Source organism: Gopherus evgoodei, chromosome 10 (assembly GCF_007399415.2).
Source record: "Gopherus evgoodei ecotype Sinaloan lineage chromosome 10, rGopEvg1_v1.p, whole genome shotgun sequence".
NCBI lineage: Eukaryota > Metazoa > Chordata > Testudines > Testudinidae > Gopherus > Gopherus evgoodei.
In genome coordinates, this window is record NC_044331.1 from 1884417 (window position 1) to 1905625 (window position 21209).

A 21209-nucleotide genomic window follows, 5' to 3' on the forward strand; every position below is an offset into this window, starting at 1 on the left:
CAACCACCTCTCCTTGGCAGGCAGTGCTGGGGAGGCCTCAGCATAGCCTCAGTGATGGCTGGTAGGAAAAGAATAACCCACAAAAATATCAGCAGATATTTTTAGCAACAGCTGGATGGACACACGGACATTAAATCAATGAGTTTGTTTGCCATGATGGCTTTGAGCTAAAATTCTTACCCTTCCTCAGGCTAAGCTCCCAGTGTGGTTTTAGACTAGACTAACGCTGAGTCAGGTGATCTGGTTTCTAGTCTTTTAGGGGCAGCAAAAGCAGACGCTGGGAAAACCTTTTGCCTGGTGCACATACTGCACAGAGGGCCTGACTGACAACTGGGTGACTGCGATACACGTGTTTAAGGCAGCTGAGAAGCAGCTTGCAGGTATCAGATATATTATATTTAGGGCCCTACCAAATTCACGCCCATTTTGGTCAGTTTCACGATCATGGGATTTTAAAAATTGTAAATTTCATGATTTCAGCTATTTAAATCTGAAACAGCCCAGTGTTGTAACTGTGGGGGTCCTGACCCAAAAGAGGCTGTGGGAGGATCACAAGGTTATTGTAGGGGGTTGCGGTGTTACCAGCCTTACTTTGTGCTGCTGCTGGTGGGGCGCTGCTTTCAGAGGGTAACAGCACACAAAAATACACGGCAGTGATGAGAAAGGCTAACAATGTTAGGAGCTATTAGGAAAGGCCTAGAAAATAAGACAAATGATCCTCACCACCATATAACCCCGCTTTGAACATAGTGTCCAGTTCTGGCTGCCCATTTCCAAAAGAACACAGTGGAACTGGAAAAGGTTGAGCAAGGGTACGCGGCAGCTTCCATATGGGAGAAACTATAAAGACTAGGGCAGCTCGGCTTGGTAGAAGGACAGCCGAGGGGGGCTGATACAGGGCTGTACAGTCATGGCTGACATGGAGAAAGTGCACAGAGAAGTGTTATTTGCCCTTTTCCCACGATACAAAAACTAGGCACCACGTGGTGAAATGAATAGGCAGCAGGTTTAAGAGAAAATACTTTTTCCACACAACGGACAATTAACCTGTAGAACTCACTGCCATGGGATGCTGTGATGCCCCAAAGTATAGCTGGGTTCAGAAAAGAACTAGGTAATTTCATGGAGGACAGGTCCATCAATGGCTATTAGCTAAGATGGTCAGGGATGTAACCCCATGTTTGGGGTGACCCCAAACCTCTGACTGGCAGAAGCCATCTCTCTCCAAAATTGCCGTTTTGTACAGTGCCCCTGAAGCTTTGGCACTGGCCACTGTTGGAAGACAAGAAACTGGACTAGATGGACCATTGATCTCACCCATTATGTCTGTTCTTATGTCCTTAATGGCAAAACTTACATTGACTTCAATGGAGCCAGGATTTCCCCCACTGTCTAGTCACACCAGCAAAGCTCATTAGCAATATATTTAAACAAGCCACTGGGATCTGAAACACCACACTCAGCCGAAGAGTCCAAGCCAGTGCTAGCGCTGCCCGGGTACCAGACTGCAAGAAGTGCTCAGTGTTAGCGTAAGACGAAACAGAAGTGAACCACTTTCCTTTCCAGCTAACAATGCCCTTTTACTACCAACCTCTGCTCAGGAATGGTACCCCAGTGATATGCACCCTACTCGTGCAGGAGGCAGCTTGAAAGAGCACTTGCCACTTTCCGGCTGGCTATAGGATATTCCCAACACTCCAGGCGGGACTGAAATCAAGGTGAGATGTTGTAGATCAATGCACCTTGTGTCCACGACTGTACTATGAAGTTGCTGATGGTACTTACCTGTGAATTTCTGGGGGCTCCCTCTTGATCTTGGCACTAGATTCCATCACTTCTTTTGCAACTCGGCCACTGCAAGCGGTTCAAGAACAGAAACAGGGCAAGAACTGAAAAAGCATTCTGGCTACTGCCAAGATTCTTCTACTGCTCTGATAAACAGTCACCCCTTTGCCCTCGCCCTCTGTAACAGTACATCCTTCCACAGAACTCCATACCTACCCCAGTCCCACACACAGGAACCGAGCGCTGCGGGCAAACAGCCTCCAAACGGAGAGGAGAAGACAGACATTGCTAAAAATGAACAGGGTTTGGGATTCCAGAAGGGCAGCAACCCCTTCGGTCACGTCCTGTTGGGTCGGTCAGTTCTGCTTCCTGGAATGCCACATCCCACGAGACTGGAATTTAATTCTCCTCTGATGTGTAGGAGTCTGAACATCAAACCACAGGGGCCACTCCACACGGACGCCTGGGGCGTGAGAACAGAATTTGGCCCAATGGCTCCACAATGTTTGGAGCCTCTTTTCAAATCTCTAACGCTTGGCTGCATCCCACACTTTGATCGCTCATCACAGCCTGCTAAAATTCAGCATCTAAAACTTCTGCGTCAGATGCAGAAAGAAACATCATCTTTCAGTAACTGGGATGTTTCAACACATTGTTGTATTTTTAAAAATCAGCTGCAATTTTCTCTCTCTCTCTCTCTCTCTTTTTTGGTCTGTTGAGGTAAGAGGGGTATAAGGGATAAAATCAGGAATAATATGTAGCAAAATAAAACAAAATCCAAGGAAATATAAAAGGATGGTTAGGTTCCTTGGCTACCTGGAAATGCTTTGATACAAAAGTCTCCGGACACAAAGCAGTCTCTTTTCAGAAAGACATTCAGAAAAGTCTTGTATTTAAGCAGTCAAGAAGCTGCTACATCCACCACCCAAAGGAGCGTCTGAAAATGTATCTAGTAACTGCTACTTACTGTCATTATTTACCTGTATCGGAACCGGCTTCCTTTAAAGAATAAGTTGCTGCTGGATACTGTGCGGACCTGGCTTGACTTCTCCAACCTGAAACGACAGCAAGAACATGGAGAACCCTCCACAAAGGGGTCGGGCTGCGGCAGGTCAATGCCTATGGATGTAACGCAGCTTGCTGGCCATGTTTTATCAAGAGCGGCAGCCCTGGCCTTTGGGGTGCAGCTGATTCTATTAAACGATCGACCAGTGCCCATGACAGATCGTGCCTTCCCTGCCGTGGCCCCTCCCATGCATTCTCAGCTTCCAAACTCAGGTGGCAGCAGAAGCAGGACCCTGAAAAACTCTCCAAAATCCACACACACTCAGTGAGGGTGTTAGGATCTGGACAACACCAACTGCCATCAAACAGGGAGCGGTTCTGAGCACCCCCAGACCCCAGGGAATCGGCCTTTCAATAGACAGTTACACCGTGTTACCTGCAAACGCAGCTGGAATTGCCAGTCTGCTCTGCTTGTTCAGAGCTGGCTCCCTCCCCGCATCCCTGGGGTGCTGGAGCATGGCGCTGACGGCAAACCGTTAGGTCACTTGTGACATAGGGCTCAGCCTTGAGCTCAAGGGAAACAGCCAGCCCACCTCATTAACACAGCCCTGAATGGTAACCATGTAACCCGTGGCCCAGAGACACTGCCACTCAGGGTGGGCACCGATGCCTTCGGGGTCACTGCAGCCCCACAGCGCTGTAGGTGCCACAGAGTCACACGGGCACGGTGTGACCGGACTGTCCTCACACCACAGCTACACAGTCCCTGCCGCAGACGTTCACTAGAAGAGCGCACAAAGGAGGCAACTTCTCAGGGGTGTAGGGACGACACAGGCACACCCGGACTGTGCAGGCTGTTAACAATGGAAGTCGAACCTGCATTGGCGATAGGGAGTTCTGCTTGCCCAAGTGCATTACAGCCACACCCTTCGGAAAAGGGCAGATCAAACGTCGTCAGCTTGCTCCTTGGCTGCTGCACAGTGGCTGTGTTCTGGTCAGAGCTGGCCTGGGAGAACCCCCCTCACATGGGGGAGCTATATAACCACCTCCTCCCACACCTGGCACAGGAGGAGGGCGTGGGAACGTCCCCAGAAAGGGAGGGGTGGAGTGGTGCTCCACAACACCTATCCTCCAGAGGCACAAATTGGAGCAGGTCCCCGCTCGGGAGCCCACTCCCTGCAGCCCTCGCCTCTCAGTTCTGCTCAGGCATGGGGAGAATCTGGCTCTCTATCCTCCCCACCCCCCCGAGCAAACTTACTTTGGGCGCAATCCGCTTCCCAGGACCTAGCCCAAGTTACTGAGATGAGCTCTCCAGGGACAGGGGGATCCCTGCATCAGGGCGTGCACACTGCTCCAGGCTCACACTCTGCTCCCGTGGTCTCTCCCCACAGCAGCAATGGCAGATGCATTCATGCAGTGCTGGGTGCACCCTCCAGGCCTCACTCATCTGAATTCTGATCCTGACCCGCACTGCAGGCAGTGCTCATGGAGCCCGCATGGAACTGCACCACCCTTCCAACCCATCTGGGTCAGTCAGATGAGCTGGCGGGGGGATTCACTATGAACAGGAATGGACACCACACCGGCTCTTCAATCTACTTCCCATGGCACGAGAGGCCACCCACACAGCCGCCACGGCGTGGGAAAGCCGCACAGCTGGAAGGTTTTGCTCTTCTGTTCCATGAAGACTATTGCATATTTTGGGGGGGAAATGACAACCTTTTGCAGGTTTTTGCCCCAAAGCAGAACTGCTCTAGAGTGAAAAACTGCAAAATCAACACTAGAATCCTGACTTCAGGACATTTCCTGAAAACAGGCAATACGAATGGAGGAGAAATCAACATCCCCTCCTGGATCACGTATGAACACGCAGGAAGTGCCATCCATGGAGAAAACGGCTAGTCTACAAAATGGCCTGTACAGCAAATAACCCTTTCCTTGTGCCGCTGGAGCCTGAGGAGCTGGACAAAGAAATGCCAGCATAGCCTGCCTGGGAGTTTAGTTTGTCAGTGATGTTTCTATGGCTTCTGTGTGTAACTGTCTAGTGAGCTCTGGAACCCGCTGAAGGGTTGCTGCCAGCTTATCTTATACCCACGCTTGTCAGGGTGGGGTGGCTTGTGGGACAGCCCCACACAATGATTCCAACTTGAAATGATTTAACTATCACTATCTGTGACCTTGATTAACCCCAAACCATCACAGGCAAGGAACTGCCCAGAACAATGGGCTGATCCCGGGAGATGCTGAGCACCTGCCGAGACCCTGCAGCTCCCACCACCTCAGAGAGCATTTGCAGCTGCTCGGCTCCTCCCAGGACTGGGCCCAGATCTGCTTGCAGGACAGAGTTTCGCTGTCGCTGTGATCTCTACAGGAGGGTCCATTGCTTTAGCACAAAGCTGGGTACACGCTTTCAGGCAACATTACTGAAGTGTTTTCAGAATGTTCTCGTGATGGAGCTTACTGGAAACGCAGCACAGTACAGTGACACTGATGCAGTCGCAGAGCAATGAACGCCTTTCCCCGAACCACTGGCCTCACCTCTTCTACAGCGTGCAAGGAAGGGACCGCAGCCCATGTGGGCTCCCTGACACACAGCATACCTGGGCAGGCCTGCCCCTCCGCCTTTCGCTACCCCTTCCCCGGGGGAACGAACAGCTGCTTTTACTCTACTGATAACTGGTTTGATTGACCCTCTGTAGTCAAAACTTTTTTCCACTGAAGGAGGTGGGTTCTTCCACCTTTTTACTAACAGAAGCAGATTACATTTTTCAGGCTTTGTCCATCACAGATGGAAAATGTTCTATTTCAATTACTGACCAAACATTGAGTTTTGACAAAAGAACCAAAACTGCGTGAAAAAATTAATGGACATAAAATTTTTCTTCCTTTTCTTCCAAACAATTTTCACGGAATGTTCAAAACCCATTTTTGTACCAGCTCCAGTTACAATCAGGAACAGCCTTGACCTGGAAACTTAAATCCCACCCTTGGTCCTCACCAAAGTGTCAGGAATTTGAATTCCCAGGTTCCATCTCATCCCTACAGGTTCTGGTGCAGATCCAAAGGTGGAAGGCATCTGATTCAGACTGGAGATAGCATGTGGCCAGCCCAAGATGGCAGAAATTTCATAAGAACAGATGATCTCACAACAGTTGCACCATTCAAGGTGGTTTTTAAGAATGTCATCACTCTGTTGGGTGCCCTCAAACCCAGCATCTGACCCCCATCCTGCAAACACCGAGCACACAGCTGCACCTGCCAGCTCTGAACAGTCCCATTAACCCCCAGAGCTACTCCTACAATCAACATATGTTAATGGGAGTGCTTGTGACAGTACGCAAGATACTTGGCAGAAAGCATGGGCAGGATCAGGCCCCCATCTAAGGTGGAAGAGCCCCCAGTGCTCTTACAAGAAAATGGTAACTGGAGATGGGCCGAGGAGCGGTCGCTCGGCAGGGAGTCTGCACATCCCCGAGCTAGCACTATGTGATGAGCTCCAGAACCAGCTCCAGCTATTTGTGGCTTATCCTCAGGCAACAGCAGCTCACGAGGGAGCGGGTGGAGGCGAAGAGCCAGTGCTCTCTGGCAGCCACGTTCCTTTCATTCTCCCATTCTCCAACTGATCTCACAGCTCTGACCAGATGTAACTTTTAGCAGCAGCAGCAGCGGACAGGAGTCGGGCACTGACCGAGAAAGGTAATGAGACAGCTGAGATACAGAACACAGTGAGATCAGATAAGTGGCTTACACAGGACGGTAGCACAGAACGGGAAGGACTGCTAAGAGCTTGAGTTCTAATTACACCTATTCACACCCTCACATCATTAATACTGTACCTCCCTTGGCGACATGACACATTTCCTGAACTTTACCCAAGCACCCGAAAAGGCCTATTACAATGAGCTGCTCTTTAACCCTTTAAGATGCAGCCCTTTGAAAGAGAACCTGAGCTCAGACAGCATCGCCAGCGCAACAGGCGCCCGCAGGAGGGAGATGTGGAGGGTCTTTTTTAGGTGGCGATGTAGGAATATTTAAGGTGAGAAGATATAACTAGAGAAATGCTGGTGGAGGTTTCAGTAGCACCAGCTGGCCACTGGTGGCATTCTGCCACGCTGCGCAATCACAGATACGGCAGGACACAATGAACACAGGCATCACATGTCATCATCAGGCCAAGCCAAGAACACTGCATCCCACGAGGCAAGTAACAAGATTCTGTGCTTGGTTTCTGCACAGGCTGAAACTATCCAGCATATTAAGAAACGTACCAGAACCTCTGACTGGGAGGGTGCTGAGCACACCGATCACTCATTACCTGAGGCAGCTTGGCACTTTTCTGGATGAAATACATCAAAAGCCCTGAGGGATGAGACCACTTGCTCCTAACCATCCCAAAAGAATCCAGCATTACCCCACTGAGCAGTAAATACACACTGCAGCGTGAATGAGACCACGGTCCGGTTTAGTGGGCACGTAATCCACCTGTTATTCACCACCACTATTAGTCATAACAAAAAGTTGTAAAGCAATATAGCAATTTCATTTCATGTTCATGTAATGAGACATGAGACCTGCTGACTGCAGCTGCTGATTGCAGTATTCCCAAAGTGAATACGTTACACTTTATCTTACATCTCACTGATTAAAATAAAACTCATTACAAAGTACAAAGCAGTCTATTTTTAAGTAAAACAGAAAGCAGTGTGATGAAACCAAAATGTTCTATCTGATGTCTTACTGATTTATAGATAAGTGACTTCTTTTATACCCTGACTCTTTCAAGATCAAACTAATTAATCAAAAGAAGAAAGGAACAGAAAACTGACCTATTTTCCCAAACAAGCATCCCAGAGAGTTCCGGTTGTGTAAAGGTGCAACAATTTCTACCCTAAAGGCATCCCCACTTTTTAGCTCCTGACGGGTGCTCTCCCTCTCCCCTTTGGAAACAAGGAATGTCTGTCTGGAGTGTGCTGAATTTGGTGACAAAGCACTGTACATTTATGTCACAGGACTGGAATTCTTCAGTTGTATACTGAACGTATTTGACTTCACCCAAGAAAACTGACACAGTATGATCCCTGGTTTTTCCAACAGCTGTCCTGTCCTCGCCAATGCAATTTCAGAAACTCTCTTTGGGACAAAACTAATGACAAACTCTTGAGTCCTGAGATAATCATGTACAAAAGAGCAATGTGAGACAGACTATCCCAGTGCTCTGCAGTCTGCTCTGAGGAGTTCACTTTACAAACTCCACGTCGGGTCATTGGGTGGGAACTAAGTGGTGCACCAGGCTCATGCTGCCCCTTTGCCTGGGGCTTGTTCCGTCAGTGGAAGCTGCCTGCATTCATTCAAGGGCAGAGCTGGGCCTACATCATTTCACAGCGAAGGACCCGAGATTACAGGTTTTACCGAGAACGTGCATTAAACCCCACCCGAGACTAGGTCTATAAATTAAAGGCTGTTCTATCTGGCTGGGGACTGATATACAGCTGAGCGCCTCGCAATCTTTAATGGATTTTATCCTCACAAGTCCCTGTCGCTCCCTATAGTACAGTGGTTCCCAAACTTTAACAACCTGTGAACCCCTTTCACTAAAATATCAAGTCTCGCAAACCCCCTCCTAAAAATGAATATTTCCAGGGATTTTCTCCTTTATCTGAGGATAAAGTATAAAAGCAGTGATCTCGGAAATATAACATTTGTTTTTATGACATGCTTATTACACACTATTTATTATTAATTATTCATCATTACAGTATTTTTATTACGTTATGAAAACGGCAACACTATTCCAAGATCTCTCTTTTGTAGCTTGTATCACTTTGATTGAGCCTGCTATAAGACAAGGCTCCTATGTTTCATCAAGGAGTATCAGATGTGAAACAGCAGGAAGGTATTTAAGAAGCCAACACAAAGAGTTCCTCCTACACAAGCATTCAGGTCTTGAGCAGTCCAGGCAAAGAACGCACATTACAACAAAGCTTAAACTTGTTCTTCATAATAATTTAAAAACAATACTAGCAGCCCTTAACTTTAAAAACAGCAAAAAAAATCCACCTCCCTTTCCATTTCTTATAAGGAGTCTTGAAGTTTAAATCTCCTCAGTGTGATAGATATGCTTGCTTTGATCTGCATAGCTCTTGGAAGTTCAGGGGCTCTGGGCTGCTGGCCCTGAGCTGCCCGTGGTCCCTAGGGACAGCTCTGTCTGCCATTAGGGAATTTTTTCCCAAGAACCCCCTGTCACATTTCACAAATCCCAGTTTGGGAACCACTGCTATAATACAGATGGGCACAGAGGCACAGAAAGATTAAGTGACTTGCCCATGGTCAGACAGGAAGTCTGTGGTAGAGATAGGAACGGACTTTGGGTTTCTGGAGTCCCAGGCTAGTACCCCGCCCCCTACACCATCCTTCCTTCTCTATTCAGAAGGGAGAAGGGCCTGAAGTGTCCGATCATGGTCAGGAACACGTTTCTTTCAGTTCTTCCCTCTGAGCTGCATTTGCATTAGATGCCTCAAACTTTCTGCTACGTAAAATCAATACAAAAAAGAGAGGTGCCACAGGCCCGATTCTCTGTCCTTCCTCTGCCTTTCATGGTTCTGGGCTTAAAGCAGCCGTCGGGCAGGAAATGAGAACTCCTCTATTACTGGAGATCGCACAGGGTGGGGATGGGGATCCCAGCCAGTGGAGCAGGGAAAGGGAGCTGTTAACCCCCAACGGAAGCTGTTTCAGTTTGTGCCGGGGCCGGCTCACCATCCAGCACCCCTATGGTCAGTGGCTTGGAGTCACTGAAGCCCCAGCCCCTGTCTCTAGGTGTGCGGGCACAACTCTGGCACCACTGGGGATCTGTCCTGTTTGTTGTAAGCAAGGACATGCCTGATCTCTCTGCATTGGGGAGGTTTAGCGCTGTATTTGCTGTAGCCGAGCACTCAAAGGCAGGCTCTATCAGCCCGTGGGTCGCGACCCCAAACTGGGTTGCCAGAATGTGTCAAGGGGTCCCCTGGGAGGCTGGGAAGTTGGGTGGGAGGACATGGGCTGGGGGGTTGCAGTGCCTGCTCTACACTGGCTCCTGTAGCTCCAGTCCCGGGGGGCAAGCTGGGCTCAGCTCCCTGGTCCAGGGGGTCACAGTGCTGCTCAGGTTTGACCCAGCCATCCCTTGGTCGTGATCATAGAATATCAGGGTTGGAAGGAACCTCAGGAGGTCATCTAGTCCAACCCCTTGCTCAAAGCAGGGCCAATCCCCAGACAGATTTTTGTCTCAGACCCCTCAAGGATTGAACTCGCAACCCTGGGTTTATAATGGGGGGTGGGGGGGAGCAGCCAGGCCAGAACTGGTCTCTATGAGCTGTTTAGCATTAAAGTTTTAATCTCCAAACAATTAAAGTTTTAATTTCCTGATTAAACTTCTATGGCTCAGCAATTAGCAGTGGAAGTTTTAAATGCTAGGCACTTGGCTGCATTCCAGAACCAGGAAGGGGGCAGCGAAGCTCCCAGTCTGGTGTGTAGGCACCTTGGCCGATAGCAGACCTGCTAATCGTTTTTTTTTTAATTAGATGCTTTCATGTCCTGTGACACAGGAGGCAATCCAGGTTGTCCACTTCTAGGGCCACGTTTCTTGCTCCATTACAGTCTATTTCCATGACAGTAACATGGTATTCGTACACATCATCTGTTGTCCTCCTCTTGTCTGTCTTCCACCAGGTCTAAAGCCTGTCCAAGAATACGGTTTTTTCCTGGGGCATCCTAAGCTACCAGCGTGTCCCTCGGGTGGTGGATGAGAGAACCCCAAACACACTATGGGCTGTTCCAAATGTATTGAATAAGGAGTCATGGACCTATGGTCGTGTGTCAGGCTAACCACACATCCAGATTAAAAAAAAGCACAGCAATGGAAACCCCCCTGAGATCTGCTAAGATCCAGCAGAGCAGGGCTCCTTTCTCCAGAGCTACACAAGGTCCGTTGCTATGTGGGATTGTATCTACGTGAAAAATTAAAAAAAAAAACCCTAATAATCTTTGTACTTACTTGTAAAAAGCTTGGTTTTCTATCCCACATTTCCAGAGGTGCTTGCACGCTTCTGGTGTTGGAGCAAAATAAGTAAGAGCAATTTTCTTTTCCTACAAAAAATTCCACATAGAAACAACTGAGTGTGGTTAGCAGGCGGCATGTTTACAATCTGCAGGGCAGCTGAAATGAAAACAGCTCATTTATTACACCACAGAACATGGAAGAATGTATCTGACTGACTGACCCGACTGGAAATATGTCTGATTTCCACTGGTAAAGACCCAATTAACTGATGCTTGGTTCATCCATATTCCTGTGTATCCAAAATGTATATATTTTAAAAGTGCACAGGATTAGCTAACTGTCTCCCATGTGCTGTACTGTACTTAACCCATTTCAAAATCGAAATGTGCACACCCATTTAGATAACCAGGTCTGACTGGGATGGGCAGGGATAACATGGCCCTGAGACATAACGCCCCGAAATGCAGTGGGAAGCCCTGTCCTGAGCAGATGACATGGATATTGAACTGGATGCCACTCTACGAGATACCTGGATGGTCTGACCCTTGTAGAGCTGCCCTGCCAGTAAAGTATTGGCACTTGACTGCATTGGTTCGGAACCCGGAATACATACACCTGAATGTCAAAGCACTATCACTGGTCCGAAAGGCCACTGCCAGATCTGTGTGTCTTTTTTAAATACAGGTCATAGCCTTCATTTTTATTTTGTAATAAGGGCTGGATCTTGCTCTCCTTGGAGCCAACAGAGATCAGACCCTAACTGTGTGATTACAGAAGGCTCCTGCAAAGCAGAAATAAAAGTTATTACTTAGTCCTGCCTTGAGTGCAGGGGATGGGACTAGATGACCTCTCGAGATCCCTCCCAGTCCTACACGTCTCTGATTCCATGATTAAATGCAGCTTCTTAGTTCAGGAACAGACTTCTGGAGCTGTGTTTATTTTTTCTACCAGACACAATAGCAAATGTTTAATATTTGAGGCAGAGTAAAGACTGTACCTAGTGAGCACTGAAATGATGAGAAAATCCACTCACCTCTTTCTGACTTACATATAAACAGAATGTCTTTCCTTCGAATTTCATTTTGGCTACCTCGTTCCTAAAATTACAAAACCACATATGTAACAGACATGTTGCTCATCACCCATCTCACTCTCATTAATGCAGAACCCACACACAGTGGAATTGGATCTGGTAATATGCACAAATTAAGCCAAATTGTTTGTATGAAACGCAAAGTTAATCAATAGATTATTTTCAGAACAGTAGTTGGAACAGTGTCAAAGCCATATTTTTCAGTTTGTCCGAAGTGTAACACAGTGATAAGAGGACTCCTGGCTCATAGACAGTGGCTGGAAAGGGGAACGTCTCGGGATGGAATGTGATTCGCAGGGGAAAGTCCAGGAGTCGTCTGAGAACTTTGCTTATATATGTGCATTATCTGGATGAAAATATCAAATATAAGATACCACACTGAGCTGATGAGGCCAAAATTTGAGATACAGCGAAGAATGAGGAACAATGCAACCAGATTCAGAGGGTTTGGGGGAGTCTTTCAGGTGACTGGGCCAATACATGGACAATGCAGTTTAATGCAGACAAATGTAAAAAATAATAAGTCTGGGGCAACAAACCAAATATAGAGAGTACATATTACATGGAACAGTCATGCAGCGTACTGACCAGGAAAGGGGTTTAGGGATTATTGCAGAAAAATCCTTGAAGCCATCAGCCCAGTGTGTGGCTGCAGTAAAAAAGGCAAACAGGATACTGGGATGCATCAACAGTGGGATAGAATACAAAGCAAGAGAAGTGATACTGTAAGTGTACATTGCATGGGTTAGATCTTAGCTAGAACACTGCGTTTGGGTTTAGTCACCCTTTCAAAAGAAAATACCATTGCCCTGCAGAGGGCATAGTTCAGAGCGCCTCGAGTTAACGTACCGGCAGCATTTAAGAGGACTCGGTTTAACAGACACTTTGTGTATCTGTGAGGCAGGTGGGGTTTGCATTTACATGGCATTTTCATTTCTGTTTATGGCATTTTCCAGACTACTTACCAAGTAACGTTTAAGAGCACAACTATTCTATGTTTGTGAGACACTTCCGATGGCTCATGCAACAGGCCATACAGGCAAAAGGTATCCTTTGCAGCAGCAAACCTGCTTATGTGCACAACCCAGTAACTGCATGCCTAGCCATGCATTCACAAATGTCGTTACCAGGATTTGTGTGTGCAGTCATCTGACTGCACATGCTAACACAAGGCTTTGCAAATACAGAAAATACACATGCAAATTGTGGGAGTCATCAATTGCTGGAATCTTTAAACACCCACATATGTACACTGCATGAACCCAATCCTGCACCCACAATGCCCACTGAAATCAGCGGAAATGCTCTATGTGCAAGAAATGTAGGATAAGCCCTATAGATCTCTAGACTATTTAAAGGGTTAAGCCGGCAAGAAGCCCCATTTTTGAGACTAGCCACAGTGTAAGCTCGCTGGGCAGCTCTGCAGAAAGATCTCAACCAAATATGATGATCCCAAATTTTAAGAAAAGTTCTCATGAAGGAAAGGCTAAAAAGCCTGGGCCTATTTTTGTTAACGAACAGACATGTCAGGGTGTCCTGAAGTGCCCCAGCTCTCTCTAATGGGTTGGGAATCACATTTGATTAACCAGTGTAACCCAAACAATGTTAAACCAGTGCAAGCCAATTCCTTCTAGACATGGCTTGGCTGGCCGGGGTCCATGGAACCAATGCAGGTTTAAATAAAGCTAGGGCACAATCATTTAGCGTCTATATAGTCACAGTTTGGCCCCATTCATGCCAAACCATCTCTAGGCCTAATTAGCTCAAACTTGTTTCAAACAATGCTTTGAGTCGGCTCTTCAAACATGGTCTCAGCTGCCGGGCCGAAGCGGAACAGGATAAACTCCTCACCCGAATGGGAGAGAGAATCTAAAAGGAATTTACAACTAACAGTTAATTGGCAAATTCATTTCACTTCGATTCCCAGGTCCTGTCCTCACGTGCCCCTTGTATCATGGCCTATACAGGAGAGCTGCTCTGTCCCATGCACTAAAATACGCAGTTACTCCAGGCAGGGAAAACACTTGTATATTTCTCCTTGTGGGGGGATGAAAAGAGCAAGTTACACAAATTCTCCTTTGGGGGGGAAGGGGCGAAAGGAGGAAGCAAACCCTGCCAGAAAGAGATGTGCCCAGATCCCAGGCTGAACACACATTGAGTGTGAGTCCCACATAGTCAAACCCCATCGCATAATTATTACTAACCATTGAGGCACCTTTGAATAATCCCATAACCATAGACACACGCCATGTTTATAAATATATCCGCCAAGCCTCCTATTCTGCCACCAGTTGATTGAAGCAGCTGACAAACAGTTACTATGATCTTTGCACAAGGCAGAGAATGGGGAAGGAAGATTCTGAAAGTGCCGAGGAAACGCACACTACCCAGACTCAGTCCATGGCATGCACAACTGGCATTTATGGCAGAATGTAGCCTACTCCATATAAAGTAAACATGGTGCAATGGGCTCCCCATTAGATTTATTGTTACTTTTAAATCATGTGAATTTTTAATCACTGAAGAGGCCGTACTGAGCCTCAGTAAAACAGCATGACATTAGGACTAAGAAATATACTCAGATTTTATAAATACACCAATAAGAGGGCAGTGAGAATGATATCAAGCACTTCCCATGTGCAAAGAGCAGCGTGAAGATGGCGAAGTCAGCATCACACTGCACAGCTGTCTGGTCACCACTTGCAGTTAGTTCATGGCATGAGTAGTCAGGAATTGTGCACAAAATACTAGCGCAATCGGGCTAACACACATTGGGGTTTATGGATGTGAGGAGAGGATCTTTGTTCCTGATGAGATTCTGTTTGGCAGCATCCCAAATGTGTTTCTCTTTCTTTCATGTATATGGTGTGAAATTCACCCCAGCCAGAAAACCCCAGGAGGTGCCTATCTGCATCCTTAAGTTACTCAATGCCTTTAAAAATCTGCCTCTTAAGCCCCAGTTCAATTGCCCAGCAAAGGACACAGCTTCTGCCCAGCAGGAGGCGCTCAGCTGGCCACTAGGGGGTCTATGCCAGGGCAAGCAGGAAGAACTCCTCTTCCCAATGCTAGATTCTCACTTGGTTTGGGAATGCACCAGAAGCCCTTGCACAGCAGCAAATCCTCTGGCCCAGTGCAGGGGAATCTGCTCCCTCTGAGCGGCATTCTAAAATCCTACTCAGCTGGCCAAATGCACAGCAGAAATGCATCAGTTCTGCTACCCAGGCTGCAAAGAGAAATGCAGGATTTCCTCTGCGGTCCTATGGGAAGCTGCTTCCAGTGGTATAAAGGGCAGGCCTTCTGCTCTGAGGGGAATTTTGCCCATTGCACATATTGAGGGTGCAGCAACATGGACTCATTTACACTGTGGAGGAGGTGGAAAGTAGGTACCTGTATATGGAACTGACCTTAAATTGTCCCCTGATATAAACACCTTCCACAGGCTGTTACAAAGCTGCATGTCTTACATATCAAGTGGGCAGAATAGCCCAATTGATGAGATGCCAGGGTCAAGACAGACGTTAGTGCCTGTGATTGGAGATGACTCACAGCATATTACACAAATGGGACAGTGCCAATCAGGCCATCAAAGCAGGAAGTACAGCAGTGTATGAGACAGACATTTTCATGGGAAGAAGCACCAAGGAGCTGAGAGAAAGCAGGAAGGTGGAGGTGAGACAAGCTTAAGGGTCTCTGACAAGCAGTCTAGGCCCAAAATGTGACCTCCCTCACTCAAGAGACAGCCAGATCTCCATGGCTGAGAAATGACGACTGCAGGACAAACCATCCCTCAAACCTCCATCAGTGAGAAAGGAGGAGAGGTCTTTTTATTCTCTTCCTAATTATCGACACACTCGAAGACATGTGGCTTGTTACTGTGCTTGCAGTGAACGTGCAACTAACGCTCATGACCTGTCCACACCCACTGACTAACCCTTCACATAAGGGTGTCTTGGAGACAGTCAGCCCTCAGTGAGACTGTGGTAAAGCTGGAGTGACTCCAGATTTAAAAGGAGTTATTCTAATTGACATAAGTATCTCTGAGATCAGAATCTGGCTCGATTAATATAAATATTTCTAAATTAAGTTTTTAACAAATGAAATTGCTGGCAACAGCTAACCCAGGGGAAAGTCGTTATGGGTACAGGACTGTCCTCACATAGCATGATTTTCTTGTTTTTCTCCTCCAACCATCCCAAACTGGCCTCTCTCTTCTTTTACCCAACAGGGAATTCCGAACTAACTTCCAGGCACTATTCTTGCATCAGAACGGCCAGACTGGGTCAAGACCAAAGGTCCATCTAGCCCAGTATCCTGTCTGCTGACAGTGGCTAGTGCCAGGTGCCCCAGAGGGAATGAACAGAACAGGGAATCATCAAGTGATCCATTCCCTGTCACCCATTCCCAGCTTCTGGCAATCAGAGGCTTACGGACACCCAGAGCAATCCCACTTGTCAATGCCGTTTGTTGGGCAAGTAGCTTTTTTACTCCCCAGTGAATTTTAACGTCTTCATAGAAGACACTGTGAATGGGATTTTCAAATGTACTTGGTATTGGCTTAACTCTGCTTTCATTTTGGTCAATAGGAGTTTTGCCATTGCTGTCAGTGGGAGGGAAGTTGGGTCAATGCAGAGCTCTTTTCAAAATCTAACCCTAGCACTCAAGTAGCACGTCTACTGTTCATAATGTGCCACTGCCATATTCGAGGAAACACGGCTACTGCTATGCTTTGTGCTTGTCCTTTGGACACATTTCTTATTGTTGCAATCCAGAGAAATACTAAGGAGAGTTACCAGTGCTTGGTAAACGCAGCTTAAACAAATAAACCCCAGAACAGGTTGAAATGGGGGGAACTCACCATTTGATGAAGTGAATTCTCTTGTTTCCCTGCAGAACAACAAAACCAAAGGGAGTGAAGGCCAAAAATGCCGCATTTCCTGACACATCCTGGAACACAATAAGACTTCATCAAAACGTTGCAGCGCCAGCAAAGTTTACACATCAATAGCAACACTCAGTCCTGAATACGGTGGGGGTAATGAATCTTCCCTCTTAAATTATGTCAAAAGAACACTCTTGACAGACCGTGACATCCTGCCTATGGACGGGAACCTGCAGGAGCACAAAAAATATGACTGGGCCAGCAGAATTTGTGAGCAGAAAATGCAATCCAACTCCCAGACCCGAGGGACTATTGATTTGCAGTGCAGCGCCAGCCAATGAAGAAAGCTCCCGAATATCATCGATTCACTTTCATTAGTAAACTTGAAAACCTTAAATTGTTGGTTACGCAGATCTGAGCAGCACGGACAAAAGGTCCAGCTGAGCAGCATCGAGACACTTTTCAAAGCAATAACTAGTGTCATGGACAGTGCAAGGCAGCAGTTTAATTTAACCATAATGTTTAGGCTCTAGTGAAGGTAACATTAATTGTCTTGGCACTTGTGGAAAAAAACATGTTAACTTTTTAAAATACGATGGACAGCAGCAGGCGCTGTGTAAGTCAGACTGAAGGTTTCTTTCTTTTATAAATTGGATTTTCAACCCACACCCTAACCTAAGTTCCCTCCAAGTTGTGAGGCCGTGCAGCAGGCTATTAAGGGCCATGCAGACGGGAGAGGTACCTCTCCCCCAGCTCTGCCGGAGCTGCCGCAGCAGGGAAAGGCACCTCTCCCCCAGCCCAGGGCTGCTGCAACGAGAGAGGGCTGGGGGGGAGTCCTCCCTCCTCATCGCAGCCCTGGGGCAGCCTGCACCCCAAACCTCTCATCGCCAGCCCCACCCCAAAGCTCTCACCCCCCACACCCCAACCCTCTGCCCTAGCCCCAAGCCCCCTCCTGCACCCCAAACCTCTCATTGCCAGCCTATCTCAAAGCCCTCACCCCCTGCACCCCAACCCTCTGCCCTAGCCCCCCCACCCCAAGCCCCCCAATCCCAGCCTCACCCCAGCACCCTCACACCCCCTGCACTCCAGTCCTCTGCCCCAGCCCCGAGCCCCCTCCCGCACCCCAACCCCCTCATTCCCAGCCCCACCCCAGAACCCTCACCCCCCCACACCCCAACCCTCTGCTCTAGCCTGGAGCCCCCTCCCACACCCCAAACCTCTCATCACCAGCCCCACCCCAGAGCCCTCACCCCCTGCACCCCAACCCTCTGCCCTAGCCCGGAGCCCCCTCCCACACTCCGAACCCTTCGGCCCCACCCCCGCCCACACATCAGCTCCATATTGATGCACAGAACAAAATTCATTCCGCACATGGATGTAAAAAGTCAAAGGGAACATTGGCTCTAACTTCTTTAAAAAGACCCTGATCTGACTGTGATTTTGTAGGCCGCACATCATCTCAAGGTACAGTTTTGCTGGGAAGTTTGGTAAAAATCAGACAGAGTTTTAAAATGGGTGTTCTGAAATGTTCTGAAAAATGTGGCTCTAATTTACTTCTTCACTATTCTTTGAACACGTTTCTTGGTTCAAAGCAATACAACGTGGCCTTAATGGAAGGCAGAATCTAACCCAATGAGGTGTTTCTGCCTGCACAGAACAGATGGACTGAATGATCAGCATGCAAAATGTTCCCTCATCTGGCAATGATTATTGTATGAACTACCACATCGTCTATCATTCATTATAATTAAGGCTGTGATTTAGTCACAGAGGTCACGGAAGTCAAGGAATCCCCGATTCCAAACACCTCAGTGACTTCAGCTAGCACCATCTGGGAGCTGCGGGATACCCTTGCCACTACAGGTGGTGGGAGCACCCCACAGCTCCTGGCCACAGCGGGCGGCAAGGAGGATCCCCGCAGCTACAATCAACCGCGGGTGGCAGGGAACCCCATAGATCCTGCTCCTTCTGGCCACTGCAGGTGTCAGGGGTGATCCCCACAGCTCCCAGCTGCCACGGGTGGCAGGGGGGACCCCCTCAGCTTGGAGCTGCCAGCAGAGGGGGACCCTGAAGCTCCCAGCCCCCCTGCAGCTGCCCAGGCCCCTTATTTTATCACAGATACTTTTAGTAAAAGTTAGGGACAGGTCATAGGCTCCAGTGAATTTTTCATTATTGCCTGTGACCTGCCCGTGACTGGTACTAAAAGTATCTGTGACAAAATCCTAGCTTTAATGATAATGAATACTGACAGGATACGGGGCTAGATGGACCATTCTTATGTTCTTAGAGATCTTGCAAAACTGCATGACAGAACAACAAAATAGTGGAAGAAATTCACTGCTGGTAAGTGAATTGGAAAACATAATCCCAACTATACAGATAAAATGATGGGGTCTAAATTAGCTGTCACCTCTCAAGAAAGAGATCTTGGCGTCATTGCAGATAACTCTCTGAAAACGTCCACTCAACATGCAAAAAAAGCTAACAGAATCTTAGGAAAGGGATAGATAATATAACAGAAAATATCATAATGCCACTATATAAATCCCTGGTACACCCACACGGTGAATACCGCGTATGGTTCTGATCATCCCATCTCAAAAAAGATGTATTAGAATTGGAAAAAGTACAGAGAAGTGCAACAATGATTAGGGGTCTCGAAGAGCTTCCATACGAGGAAAGATTAAAAAAAGACTGGGACTGGTCATCTTAGAAAAGAGGAGACTAAGTGGGGATATGAAAGAAGTCTGTAAAATCATGACTGGTGTGGAGAAAGTGATTAAGGAAGCATTATTTACTCCTTCACATAACGTAAGAACCAGGGGTCACCTAATGAAATTAATAGGCAGCAGGCTTAAAACACACAAAAGGAAGTATTTCTTCACACAACATATAGTGAACCTGTGGAACTCCTTGTCAGGAAATGTTGTGAAGGCCAAAAGTATAACTGGGTTTGAAAAAGAATTAGATAAATTCCTGGAGAATAGGCCATCAGTGCCTATTAGCCAAAATGGTCAGGGATGAAATCCCATATTCTGGACATCACGAGTCTCTGACTACCAGAAGCTGGGACTGGACAACAGGGGATGGATCACTCGATAATTGCCCTGTTGTGTTAATTGCCTCTGAAGCATTTGGCAATGGCCACTATTGGAAGACAGGCCCCTGGGATAGATGGACCATTGTTCTGATCCAGTATGGCTATTCTTATGATCAAAATGACAAACATTAAACAGCAAACACTATAGGTAAAACATGCTCCTTAGCAAGGTCTACTTAGACCTGCATAAATGAACAGCACACTGACTCAGACCCTGGGCCCCAATACAATCTGTTCGTATCAGTGGGGTGTAACAGGGACACAGCAGCTCTGAGGTCCTCGTCCCAGGATCAGGGAGAAGTCTGTAAAGGGAACATGCAGCCAAATTTGCCATGTACATTTGCTAGGTGCAGGTCAATCAGGTTCGAAGCCCATACAGTCAGCACAGCCCATAACTCCAAAGACAACGAACTACAGAAAACATCTGACTGCTCAAATGCCATATCACACTAGCAGAAAATGTATGGAGCTCTGATACACGCTAAAGCACCCCTGGGATAAGTTGACTTTGAAATCTTTAGATCTAATGAAATAAATAGCATATCATTTATTCAATGCATAACAACAACTACTTATTATCTCAGCAAATAACAAGGGGCAATGTTAAGATTGGACAGGGAGGTGTAACTACTAATCTGCTGAGATGTCATGAGCAGTGATCTCATCCAACACAGACGATTGCTCTGTCCTCAGCTGCAGCAGCTGAATATTTGCAAAAGCTCCCAAATTAGAGGTTCTGTCATTCCACCTCTTCAAGCCTCAATTACTTACTGATGCTACAGGACATCATGGTTACATTACGAGCGTCACATCTGTTTTTTAGACATGTTATTTAAAACATGACAGTTCCTTTGGAGTATTTACGAACTATCAGGTGGCTGCCAGAGAGACAAGGTAGGTGAGGTTACACACAGACCTCAAAAGCTGGTACCTTCCCCCAACAGAAGCTGCTCCAATGAAAGACATCAATCTCACTACCTGCTCTCTCTAATGTCCTGGGACCGACATGGCTGCATACTGCACCTGGAGACAGCCATCTGTGAAAGCTCTGGGGGTAAAACATGAACACCAAGGATTCAAGAAGGGGAAAATCATTAATAGTTGCCAATATACCAGCACTCAGATCTGAATCCATTAGCAAAATGCCACTTTGTTTACATGCAAAATCAAAATCAAAGCTCCTTTTTAAAATTCTGCGTACCAAGGAAGTGTAGCTGTTAACTCAGAAGAGGCCCAGATCCCTTTGCTTGCTGAACGAGAGCAGGAAACTGCTGATGGCTCCTTGGAGAAAGTTTACTCTGAGATTGTAACTGCT

General features: G+C 47.2%; 1 protein-coding gene and 1 long non-coding RNA gene across 6 annotated transcripts in view; one reads left to right on the forward strand and one right to left on the reverse strand.

Annotated features, from left to right (window-relative positions):
• FRMD5 (FERM domain containing 5) overlaps positions 1-21209 on the reverse strand; it is a 292045-nt gene that overhangs the window by 20663 nt on the left and 250173 nt on the right. For 3 of the 5 annotated variants that reach the window (XM_030577210.1, XM_030577208.1, XM_030577214.1), the window contains exons 8-12: positions 16771-16859; positions 11856-11919; positions 10817-10908; positions 2766-2840; positions 1786-1854 (exon numbers count right to left, since the gene is read on the reverse strand). In XM_030577210.1, the coding sequence (XP_030433070.1) occupies positions 1786-1854; positions 2766-2840; positions 10817-10908; positions 11856-11919; positions 16771-16859 (389 nt within the window). The remainder of the gene's footprint in view (positions 1-1785; positions 1855-2765; positions 2841-10816; positions 10909-11855; positions 11920-16770; positions 16860-21209) is intronic. The other 2 variants (XM_030577211.1, XM_030577209.1) reach the window with 1 other exon arrangement.
• LOC115658391 lies at positions 842-19767 on the forward strand. The gene is made up of 3 exons (XR_004002259.1): positions 842-1074; positions 2580-2583; positions 19729-19767. It is a non-coding gene; the product is annotated as an uncharacterized LOC115658391 (long non-coding RNA).